General features: G+C 36.7%; 1 protein-coding gene across 5 annotated transcripts in view; it reads left to right on the top strand.

Moving 5' to 3' along the window:
- Positions 1 to 12,553, top strand: part of CTNNA3 (catenin alpha 3) — a 1,812,800-nt gene that overhangs the window by 145,865 nt on the left and 1,654,382 nt on the right. For all 5 annotated transcript variants that reach the window (XM_043926199.1, XM_043926196.1, XM_043926200.1 and 2 more), the window contains exon 4: positions 4,399 to 4,565. In XM_043926199.1, the coding sequence (XP_043782134.1) occupies positions 4,399 to 4,565 (167 nt within the window). The remainder of the gene's footprint in view (positions 1 to 4,398; positions 4,566 to 12,553) is intronic.

Below are 12,553 nucleotides of genomic sequence, written 5' to 3'. Positions count from 1 at the left end.
TATACAGACCTTTGTCAGCAAAGTGATGTCTCTCTTCAATAAACAGTGCTGGGATAATTGAATTTCATATATGAAAGAATGAAATTGGGCTCCTATCTTACATCAATCAGAAAAATTAACTCAAAATGGATTAAATATTTAAATGTAAGATCTGAAACCATTAAATTCCTAGGAAAATAACATAAGAATAAATCTTGTGATGGACCTTGGTAATGATTTTTTTGGATATGATACCTGAAGCATAAGAAACAAAATGAAAAATAAACAAGTGGGACTAGATCAAAGTAAAAAATTTCTTACAGTAAAAGAAATCATCAACAAAGTAAAAAGGCAATTTATGGAATGGAGAAAAATACTTGCAAACCATATATCTGATAAGAGCTTAATGGTGTGAGTGTGGAGAAAAGGGAGTCCTTGTGTACTATTGGTGGGATTTTAAATTGGTACAGCCACTATGGAAAACTGTGAAGAACTCTCAAAAATTTAAAAATAGAACTATGCTGTGATTCAGCAATTCCACTTCTGTTAATATATGTAAAGCAAACAAAACACTAAATCAAAAAGTTATCTGTATCCCCATGGTCATAGGGACATTATTTACAATAGTCAAGACACGGAAACAAGCTAAATGTCCACTGATGAATGAAAGGATGAAGAAGATGTGGCATATACACAGTGCACTATTATTCATCCACAAAAAATGAGGAAATCCTACCATATGAAACAATGTTGGTGGACCTTGAAGGCATTATCCTAAGTGAAATAAGTCAGACAAAGGCAGACAAATGCTTTATGATTTCACTTACTTGTGAAATCTAAAAAGCAAAAATAAGACCAAACTCATAACAAAAGGGATCAGACTTGCAGTTACCAGAGGTTGAGTGTGGTGGGAGGGGGAGTTAGATAAATATGGTCAAAAGGTACACGTTTACTATTATAAGTGAGTACAAGAGATGTAATGTACAGCATGATGACATTATTAATACTGCTGTATTATATGAAGGAGAATGATAAGAGAGTAAATCCTGAGTTCTCATCAAAAAGAACATTTTCCCCCCTTTTCTTCCTTCTTTTCCTTTATTTACATGAGATGATGAATGTTACTATCAGATGAACTTAATCTGATAGTATTTTTTACAATATGTGTAAATCAAACCATCATGTTCTATGCCTTAAACTTATACAGTGATACATGCCAATTATTTCTCAACAAAACTGGAAAAAGCCTTACTAACAAAAAGGGAGGCCTTGAAAAGTAAGTTATAATATATCAATTAAATGTAACTTTACTCAAGCATTAAAAAGAATGACAAAACAGCTAATCAAGTCTTATTAGTTCCAAACACTGCTCTTATTTAACCTTCATAAAAATTATACTTACTATTATCAGCTACATTTACAGTGAGTGACCAGACCATCATGGTTATCCAGGTCATAAGACATTTTTATACAATTCTTCTGTGTATTCTTGCCACCTCTTCTTAATCTCTTCTGCTTCTGTTAGGTCCTTACCATTTCTGTCCTTCATTGTGCCCATCTTTGCATGAAATGTTCTCTTGGTACCTCTGATTTTCTGCCAGCAAATTTGGAAAACTCAGCAGTAGCCATAGAACTAGAAAAGGTCAGTTTTAATTATAATCCCTAAGAAAGGCAGTGCCCAACAATGTTCAAACTGCCTCATAATTGTGCTCATTTCACATGCTAGCAAGGTAATGGTCAAAATCCTTCAAGCTAGGCTTCAACAGTAGGTGAATCAGATGTACCAGCTGGATTGAGAAAAGGCAGAGGAACCAGAGATGTAATTGCCAAAATCTGTTGGATCATAGAAAAAAAACAACAGAATTCCAGAAAAACATCTACTGCTTCATTGATTATGTTAAAGTCTTTGACTATGTGGATCACAGCAAACTGTGATAAGTTTTTCAAGAGATGGGAATTCCAGATCACCTTACCTGCCTCCTGAGAAACCTGTATGCAGGTCAAGAAGCAACAGTTAGAACTGGACATGGAACAGCAGACTGGTTCAAAATTGGGAAAAGAGTATGTAAAGACTGTATATTGTCACCTTGCTTATTTAACTTATATGCAGAGTACATTATGTGAAATGCCAGACTGGATGAAGCACAAGCTGGAATCAAGATCTCTGGGAGATATATCAATAACTTCAGATACTCAGATTACACCACCCTAATGTCCGAAAGGGAAGAGGAACTAAAGAGCCTCTTGATGAAGGTGAAAGAGGAGGGTGAAAAACCTGGCTTAAAACTCAACATTAAAAAGCTAAGATCATGGCATCCAGTCCCATCACTTCATGGCAAATAGATGGGGAAAAATGGAAACAGTGACAGATTCTGTTTTCTTGGCCTCCGAAATCCGTGTGGACAGTGGCTGCAGCCATGAAAATAAAATATGCTTGCTCCCCGGAAAGAAAGCTAGACAGCATATTAAAAAGCAGAGACATCACTTTGGTGACAGAAGTCCAACTAGTCAGAGCTATGGTTTTCCAGGTGTCATGTATGGATGTGAGAGTTGGACCATTAAGGAGGCTGAGTGCCTAAGAATTGAGGTTTTTGAAGTGTGTTGTTGGGGAAGAGATTCTTGAGAGTCCCTTGGACTGCAAGGAGATCAAACTATTCAATCCTAAAGGAAATCAGTCCTGAATATTCATTGGAAGGACTGATGCTGAAGCTGAAACTCCAATAATTTGGCCACCTGATATGAAGAGCTGATTCATTGGAAAAGACCCTGATGCTGGGAAAATTGAGGGCAGGAGGAGAAGGGGGCAACAGAGGATGAGATTGTTGGATGACATCACTGATTCAATGTATGTGAGTTTGAGCAAACTCTGGGAAATAGTGAAAGACAGGGAAGCCTGACTTGCTACTGTCCATGGGGTTGCAAAGAGTTGGACACGTCTGCGTGACTGAACACAAACCACTTATAGTGGAAAAAAATGAAACCTAAAGAGGCTAAGTTACTTGTGCCCACATTGTTAAGTTTTGTACTCTGTTGCCTCCTGATCATCTGTATCCCAATATGTGAAGAAAATAAATTGATAAGTGAAAAGAATGTAGAAGGTTTTTATAGTATAATGGTGGTGGTGGTTTAGTCACTAAGTTGTGTCCAACTCACGACGCCATGGTAGCCTGCCAGGCTCCTCTGTCCATGGGAATTCTCCAAGCAAGAATACTGGAATGAGTTGCTATTTCCTTCTTCAGGGGACCTTCCTGACCCAGGGACTGAACCTGGGTCTCCTGCATTGCAGGCAGATTTTCTACTGACTGAGCTACAAGGGAAGCCTATAGTATAAAACTATTTATGAAAAGAATCTGAATCTATATCTTCTATATGTTTCCTTTATAACATATAATATCTATGTTTTCTTATGATATAAATCTTTTAAATAATATGAATGTATATGACTGAATATACTAATAAAATAAATTGTGTATTTATAAGTGTACATATATATGTATATGCCACACATAAAACATACATTCATAGAAAAATTTCTGGATAGGTATAAGAACTTAATGGTTGTTTTGGGGATTTTTATGGAAACAAACAAAAAATTCACTCTATATTCTTTAGTATGGTGAATTATTTAAAAGTAGCAAGTCACATATTGCTTTCATAATAAAAATGTTTAACTTTAAAAAATTTAAAAAATAGTGGATATGGTGTCTGTAGCAATTATGTTAATGGAGTGGAGTAAAGAGGGATTTTTCATTTTGCACCTTTCTGAACTGTGAACTTTTTAGAATAAATTGGTGCATGTTACTTTTATAAAGAAAATATTTTAAATAAAGAAACCTGAAAAATAGTGAGTATATTTATCTAACAAGTGAAATATATTTCTTTAACTGTGGAATATTATTTCCATGACTAAGTTTAGGATATAGTTTATTTAGTATGTTGACAGTTAAGAATAAATCTACCTATGTTAAACTTTTATCAGAGAACTGCTGTCTTACTATCTTAGAGGCTAGTTCTTTTCTAACATCCATTGAGTTGGAAAGTAACTCAGTGAAGATTTATCTTATCTTTATAAACAAAATTGTTTCTGATTGAAGTCTTAGTAATGAAACCTTTCACAGCAAATGAGATTCAGCAAATGCAGAAGTTGACAGCAATTTTATTAGATGTTGCTAGTCAATTGAACACAATTTTCATGCAGGAAAATGGTACCATGCTTCTTAAACTCCAGAACATTTATCAAAAACAAATATCAATTTGAAAGTGCATTCTTTATTAAGAGACGATGTTCTAGTGTCAAGAGACAGTATTTTAATATTATGCTTAGTCATGGAATGTACTTGGAATTAGGTTGGATGATAAATGCTGCAACAGGCATAAGTGAAGCTTAAAATATAACATATTTGGGGTTGTGTCTTTCAGGTGAAGCTCTGAAAGTATCAGCTGAGAGATTTGCAGATGACCCCTGTTATCTCCCGAAGAGGGAAGCTGTGGTTCAGGCTGCCCGTGCCTTGCTGGCTGCAGTAACCAGACTCCTTGTCCTCGCAGATATGATTGATGTCATGTGTCTCTTGCAGCACGTGTCAGCTGTAAGTAAAAGATGACTTAGTTTACCTTGGCATTGTTCTCACTTATAATCCCATTTTCTGAACCCAGCATCAATCCGAGCACATCTGTCCTCTCATTTCTTAATGTCACCATTCAGAAGTTGACTTGATTGGGTTGTGAAACTAATGCACACTTCACAAGAATGAAGCCAGAAGTTAGTTTTAAAGCCAGTGGGAGACTGAAAAACAGAAGAAGGCTTATTGATAAGGAAATGGCTAGAAAATTTCTAAGCTTTTGACCATTTAAGTTATTATGCCCTATATAAGTATGTAAATAAATACATAATAACATAATTATAAAGATAATATAGAAAAGAAATCTGTGAATATAAATTATTTGAGAAAGAAAAACCTTGACGCTTAAGGCATGTGGAAGTTTGTCCTAATTGTAAATGAAAACTCCTTTTGCCAGCTCCTCTTGATCCAAGTTAAACAGTACCTGTTTCCAGGTAGTCTGTGTTGTCTGTAGTAATGCATTATGAAAATGTATAAATGTATTTATTTAAGAAGAGTAAAGAATATATTTAAACTAGGAGATTACAAAGGCAGAAGGATATCTCATTTGCTTTATTTTGCTAGATAAAACCATTTAGCATTGGTTTAGTAGAAGGACAATTTTTTTTAGCCTTTATCACTTTCTTAATTTATTTAGTTTGACCGTCATTAATAGTGTTGAGATGAAAAGGTTGCAAAGAACTTTGGAGTCTCTTCTTTTTCTCTCACTTTAAATAGGACCCTGGCTCCTCTGTTCATAAATATATTTGCATTTTCATAAAGGTGCTTGGTGACTATCGTAACTATTAAGCAAATGCCTTGCTGATTGACCTTCTTGTCAAAATAATTTTCTCTAATTGCTAAGCTAAATCTTTTTTTTTTTGCATTATTCTCTTACTTACTCTCTGGAGAAGGAAATGGCAACCCACTCCAGTATTCTTGCCTGGAGAATCCCATGAACAGAGGAGCCTGCAGGGCTACAGTCCATGGGATAGCAAAGAATCGGACATGACTGAGCGACTAACACTATTATACTTACTAATGTTTATTTTAACCCTAAAGTAGCGTTAAAAGGAAAGGGTTTGTCTTAACCCTTTCATTTATACTTTCATATTTACTTTCTTTTGATACTTTATTAGTGCAAAAAGTCAATTTGGCACCTTTTTTTGTTGTTAAGTAGCTTTTCAGGAAAGGGATTAGTTCTCATCCCCAGCCACTGTCTACCAGATTTGGAGGGGAGATATTTTAACAATATTTTTTGTTACTTGACTGATGGTTTCCTGGACACCTTAAACAAATCTCTGGACATTCTTGAGATTCATTTTTTAATATGTGAATATTTGCTGTTGTTCAGTTGCTAAGTCGGGTCTAATGCTTTGTGACCCCATGGACTGTATCACGTGAGGCTCCTCTGTCTTCTACTGTTTCCTGGAGCTTGCTCAAATTCATGTTCATTGAGTCTGTGGTACTATCTAACCATCTCATCCTCTGCTGACCACTTCTCCTTTTGCCTTCAGTCATCCCAGCATCAGAGTCTTTCCCAGTGAGTCAGTTCTTTGCATCAGGTGGCCAAAGTTTTGGAGCTTCAACTTCAGCATCAGTCCTTCCAATGAATATTCACGATTGATGTCCTTTAGGATTGACTGGTTTGATCTCTTTGCAGTCCAACGGACTCTCAGGAGTCTTCTTCAGGGCCATAATTTGAAAGCATCAATTCTTTGGTGATCAGCTTTCTTAATTGTCCAACTTTCACATCCATACACGGCTACTGGAAAAACCATAGCTTGGACTATATGGACATTTGTCAGCTAAGTGATGTCTCTGCTTTTTAATATGCTGTCTAGGTTTGTCATCACTTTTTTTTCCAAGGAGCAATCTTTTAATTCCATGGCTGCAGTCACTGTCTGCAGTGATTTTGAAGTCCAAGAAGGTAAAGTATGTCACTGCTTCCACTTTTCCCCCTTTTATTTGCCATGAAGTGATGGGACCAGATGCCATGATCTTAGTTTTTTGAATGGTGAGTTTCAAGCTAGCTTTTTCCATTCTTCTCTTTCACCCTCATCAAGAGGCTCTTTAGTTCCTCTTCACTTTCTGCCATTAGAGTTGGTATCATCTGAATATCTGGGGTTGTTGATATTTCTCCCAGCAACCTTGATTCCATATTGTGATTAATTGAACCTGGCATTTTCCATGATGTACTCTGCATTTAATTTAAACAAGCAAAGTGACCATATATAGCCTTGACTACTTTCCCAATTTTGAATCAGTCCATTGTTCCATGTTTGGTTCTAATTGTTACTTCTTGACCTGCATAAAGGTTTCTCAGGAGGCAGGTAAGGTGGTCTGGTACTTCTATGTCTTTAAGAATTTTCCACAGCTTGTTGTGATCCACACAGTCAAAGGCTTTAGCATGGTCAATGAAGCAGAAGCTGATGTGTTTCTGGAAGTGCCTTGCTTTCTCCATGATCCAGCAGATGTTTGCCATTTGATCTCTGGTTCCTCTGCCTCTTCTAAACCCTGCTTATACATCTGTAAGTTCTTGGTTCACATACTGTTGAAGCCTAACTTGAAAGATTTTGAGTATAACTTTGCTAGCATGTGACATGAACACAATTGTACAGTAGTGAGAATGTTCTTTGGCATTGCCCTTCTTTGGGATTGAAATGAAAACTGACCTTTTCCAGTCCTGTGGCCACTGCTGAGTTTTCCAAATTTGCTGACATATTGAGTGCAGCACTTTCACAGCATCATCTTTTAGGATTTGAAATAGCTCAGCTGGAATTCCATCACCTCCATGAGCTTTGTTCATAGAAATGCTTCCTAAGGCCCACCTAACTTCACCTTCCAGGATGCCTGGCTCTAGGTGAGTGACCACATCATTGTGGTTATTAAGAACTTTTTTGTATGGTTCTTCTGTGTATTTTTGCCACCTCTTCTTAATATCTTCTGCTTCTGTTAGATCCTTACAATTTCTATTCTTTATCGGGCCCATCCTTGCATGAAATGTTCCTTTGATATCTCCTATTTTCTTGAAGAGACCTCTAGTCTTTCCCATTCTATTGTTTTCCTCTATTTCTTTGCATTGTTCATTTAGGAAGGCCTTCTTATCTCTCTTTGCTATTCTGTGTAACTCTGCATTCAGCATGATATATCTTTCCTATTCTCCGTGCCTTTCACTTCTCTTCTTTCCCCAGATATTTGTAAAGCCTCCTCAGACAACCACTTTTTCTTCTTCTTGGACTTCTTTTTTGGAAATGGTTTCAGTCACTGCCTCCTGTACTATGTTATATATCTCAGTCCATAGTTCTTCAGGCACTCTGCCTACCAGATCTAACGCCTTGAATCTATTCATCACCTCCACTATATTAATATAATCATAAAGAATTTTATTTTGGTCATACCTGAATGGCCTAATTGTTTTCCCTACTTTCTTCAATTTAAGCCTGAAATTTGCAATAAGGAGCTTGTAATCAGAGCCACAGTCAGCTCCAGTTCTTGTTTTTACTGACTGTATAGAGCTTCTCCATCTTTGGCTACAAAAAACATAATTAATGTTATTTTGGTATTGACCATTTGTTGATGTCCATGTCTATAGTCATCTCTTGTGTTTTTGGAAGAAGAGTGATTGCTGTCACCAGCGTGTTCTCTTGACTAAACTCTGTTAGCCTTTGCCCTGCCTCATTTTGTACTCCAAGGCCAAACTTACCTGTTTTTCCTGGGTATCTCTTGACTTCCTACTTTTGTATTCCAATCCCCTATGATGAAAAAGACATCTTTTTTTGGTTTTAGTTCTAGAAGGTGCTAAAGGTCTTCTGAGAACATGTCAACTTTAGCTTCTTTGGCATCAGTGATTGGAGTATAGACTTAGATTACTGTGTTGTTGAATTGTTTGCCTTGAAAACAAACTGACATTATTCTGTTGTTTTTGAGATTGCACTCAAGTACTGTATTTTGGACTCTTTTGTTGACTGTGAGGGCTGCTTCAATTCTTCTAAGGGATTCTTGCCCACAGTAGTAGATAGAATGGTCATGTGAATTAAATTCTCCCATTTTGGTCCATTTTAGTTCCCTGATTCTTAAGATGTCAGTGTTCAATCTTGCCATCTCCCGCTTGACTACATCCAAATTATCTTGTTCCATGGAACTAACATTCCAGGTTCCTGTGCAATATTGTTCTTTAGAGCCTCAAACTTTACTTTCACTACCAAACACATCCACAGCTGAGTATTGTTCCCGTTTTGGCCTAGCTTCTTCATTCTTACTGGAGCTATTAGTAATTGCCCTCTGCTCCTCCCCAGTAGCATATTAATCACCTTTGGACCTAGGGGGTCACTTCTTCCTGCATCATATCTTTTTGACTTTTCATGCTGTCCATGTGGTTCTCCAGGCAAGAATACAAGAGTGGGTTGCCATTTCCTTCTCCAATGGACCACATTTTGTCAGAACTCTTCACTATGACCTGCTTGTCTTGGTGGCCTTGCATTGCTTGGTTCATAGATTCTTGAGTTATGCAAGCCCCTTCACTATGACAATGCTGTGATCCATGAAGGAGGGCTTCCCTGATGGCCCAGTGGTAAAGAATCCGCCTGCCAGTGCAAGCAATGTGTGAGTCGGGAAGATCACCTGGAGAAGGAAATGGCAACTCACTCCAGTATTCTTGCCTGGGAAATCCCATGGACACAGGAATCTGGCGGGCTACAGTCTATGCTGTTGCAAAAGAGTCGGACATGACTTAGTGACTGAGCAACAACAACAACCATATGTGAATACAGATGCTGATAAATATTATAGCCATAAGTGGTTATGAAAGATTAAATGCCAGATAATTCCTAGTCCCATGACCCAGTATTTCCTATGTTTTAACTCAGGATTTGTTGAGATAGGGCAGAATGAAAGGCTTTTGTTAGGTGAAAATTACTTCCCTTATAATCAATTAAGGAGTAACTTTATATATAAGACCATGAGTCCCTTCATTAACATTTTAATTGATTGCTACTAACTACTAGTACTGTGCTAGGTAATTCACACATATCGTATCATTCAAATGAAGCAGGAGATAACTGTAGATCAAAGAAAAACAAAGTGCTATTTTTGTAATAAAATTATACTTAATAGTTATGAGTTTTTATAATGGGTCAAGAAATGTGGGGGATTATCTCCTTTAATTCAACCTCACAGCGCCTTAGTGATTATGATTCCTATTTTATAGATGAAAAAAAACCTGAGGCATATTGAATTTAAGAAGCTTGCTCAAGGCAATAGATAAAAAGCAACTTTGGGAACCTAGTTCTCCAAGTGTTACAACAGCTTTCACTATAAATAGCTTTCAGAAATGTTTAGACAAATTCATGGGCCTATAGCAAATTGTTAAGGGAATTTAGGTAAGTCACTAGGATGAGGCATTCTTAACTCTAGCCACTCTTTCCCATATTTACTGATTCCTCATTAGAGCCTGAACTTGGGCTAGATCATTTAAATCACTTGTAAGATGTCTAATCAAACAATGATACTTTATCTATGAAAAAGGGAAGACCTTATTGTGACAGTTTTTTTAATTGTTACATCTTAATAAAATTTATAAGTTGCATTTGTATTGCTTGTATAATTTGCATTATATAATATTACATAATATATAATATTATATAAATTATTTGTATAATTTGAGTTGTATTATTCAACTCAATTCTTTTAATGTTTCACACAGAATGAAGGCTAGTTGAAAAAAATCTCTTGGAGATAAAGATTAGAATTATATAGTCCAACAGTCCCTTAGAAGTATTCTGCAGAACCTGTCTTCTAAATATGCAGCATGAAAAAAAGCTTTTCAATGGTCTGTGCTGCACATAGAAATTTCTTTTGAATGCTTTATTTATTTATTGGCTGCACAGCAGTTAGGATCTTAGTTCACCAACCAGGGATGGAACCCATGTCCTCTGCATTAGAAATGTGGAGTCTTAACCACTGGACTGCGAGGGAAGTCCTTCTCTTAATGTTTGATGCACATTAGCACATTAAAGTTGGTGAGAAATGTCAAAGCAAAGAAACTTATTTAACTTTGCTTAACCCAGAGTTTCCCAAATTTCGTGACTCTAGAACTCTTCTATAATATATTAATCTTGGTGTTTTCTCAGACTGTATGTTGGGATATAGTGGTTTAGAATATTTTTAGTTTATGATTCTATTAAATTTGTACTTAGAATGAAAACATCATAGTGGAGAAACTTCAGTGCCCTTCTAGTCTAGTAGGTTGCTGAAGCAGGTAGACTATCCTTCAGTATGAAATAGACACAACTGTCTAACAATATAGATGATCATGTACAGTGATAGCAATCTCAATTCTATTAGACAGTAAAGCATATTTTGGATAATTCTAGTCATTGAAGACATTTTTCTCAAGCTGAGCTTAAAGCTGCATCCCTGCTATTTTCTTTCACTGCTTCTAGTTTATCTTCTGGAGCAACACAGAATCAAGGCAATAGGAAGTGCATTTTCAAATAACTGATGATTACTCTTAGGACTTACATATGTCTTCTCTTATTTAAGCTAAAAAATTCTTGACTTTTGACCAGTTTCAGACAACTCAGGATACTCTGGAATTTCCATATCTTGTATGATTTTGTTTCAGTCTTGATTTTGATGTACTTGAACATTATAAGCAGATTTGTTTTATGGTTAAAGTTGGAAAACTTCAGCGTCTGGACTCCCTGGGTGTTTGCTTGTGGTACTGTCAGTATGTCAGTTTTTCTTATGCTGATGGTGTCTTGTCTTCTCATGTGAATGCCTATCTTTGTATATGAAACATTACCTCATCTGGAATTTATCTCAGGAATTTCCTCACTGTTTTGTTAGATCTTTAATGTTTTTAACATGAAGTATTTTATATTTCGTCAAATATTGTTAGTTTTCTTAGGCAGAAGGGCTGGATTGAATTACTAATCTGCCAATATAAGAAACAGAAATCCCAAGAATCGTCTCTATAAATCCTTTTCTTCAGTCCTGGGTGTTCATTGGAAGGACTGATGTTGAAGCTGAAACTCCAATCCTTTGGCCACCTAATGCGAAGAGCTGACTCATTTGAAAAGACCCTGATGTTGGGAAAGATTGAGGGCAGGAGGAGAAGGGGACAACAGAGGATGAGATGGTTGGATGGCATCACCGACTTGATGGACATGGGTTTGGGTGGACTCCGGGAGTTGGTGATGGACAGGGAGGCCTGGAGTGCTGCGGTTCATGGGGGTTGCAAAGAGTTGGACACGACTGAGCGACTGAACTGAACTGATGCATATTCTAGATTATAGGTAACAGCCATAAAATGTTGAAGTCAAACGTCTTGAAATAAAAACAAATATTCTGATAAGAACACTCTATAATTTACTCAGATAATTCCCTCTCTGATTTAATGTCTAACTTTATCTTACCTATTATGATACCCTTGTCATGTTGTTGGTTCACACTGTTTTTGTGAACAGTCTCTGAACTTGGACTACTCTTAATCTAGGTCTTCCTTCTTTGATGTATGCTAAGTCACTTTGGTTGTGTCCAACTCTCTGCAACCCCGTGGACTGTAGCCCACCAGGCTCCTCTGTCCATGGAATTCTCTAGATAAGAATACTGGAGTGGGGTTGCTGTGCCCTCTTCCAGGGAATCTTTCAAGCCCAGGGATCGAACCTGTGTCTATTATACCTCCTGCAAAGGCAATCAGGTTCTTTATCACTAGTGCCACCTGAAGCCCTCTTCCTCTGATACAGTTTATCTTTTTATTAATAACATATAAAGATTGATGTTATCTTTATAGTCATTGAATTTTGTCTTGTTAATTCTTTCTTTTCTAATATCCTTCCAGACTTTCTTGACTTTTGATTTGTCTTCCCCTCCTAACCTGGGTATCATTTTCAGATTTCTTCACCTAGTTATTCCTGAAAAAACATCTAATGAAATGGAAAATAGTGATATAGCTTTGTTTTAGTTAAGATCAA

The sequence above is a fragment of the Cervus elaphus genome, chromosome 15 (assembly GCF_910594005.1).
Source record: "Cervus elaphus chromosome 15, mCerEla1.1, whole genome shotgun sequence".
Lineage (NCBI taxonomy): Eukaryota > Metazoa > Chordata > Mammalia > Artiodactyla > Cervidae > Cervus > Cervus elaphus.
The sequence above is the reverse complement of the archived record's forward strand: the minus strand, read 5'-3'. Positions and strand labels throughout refer to the sequence as shown.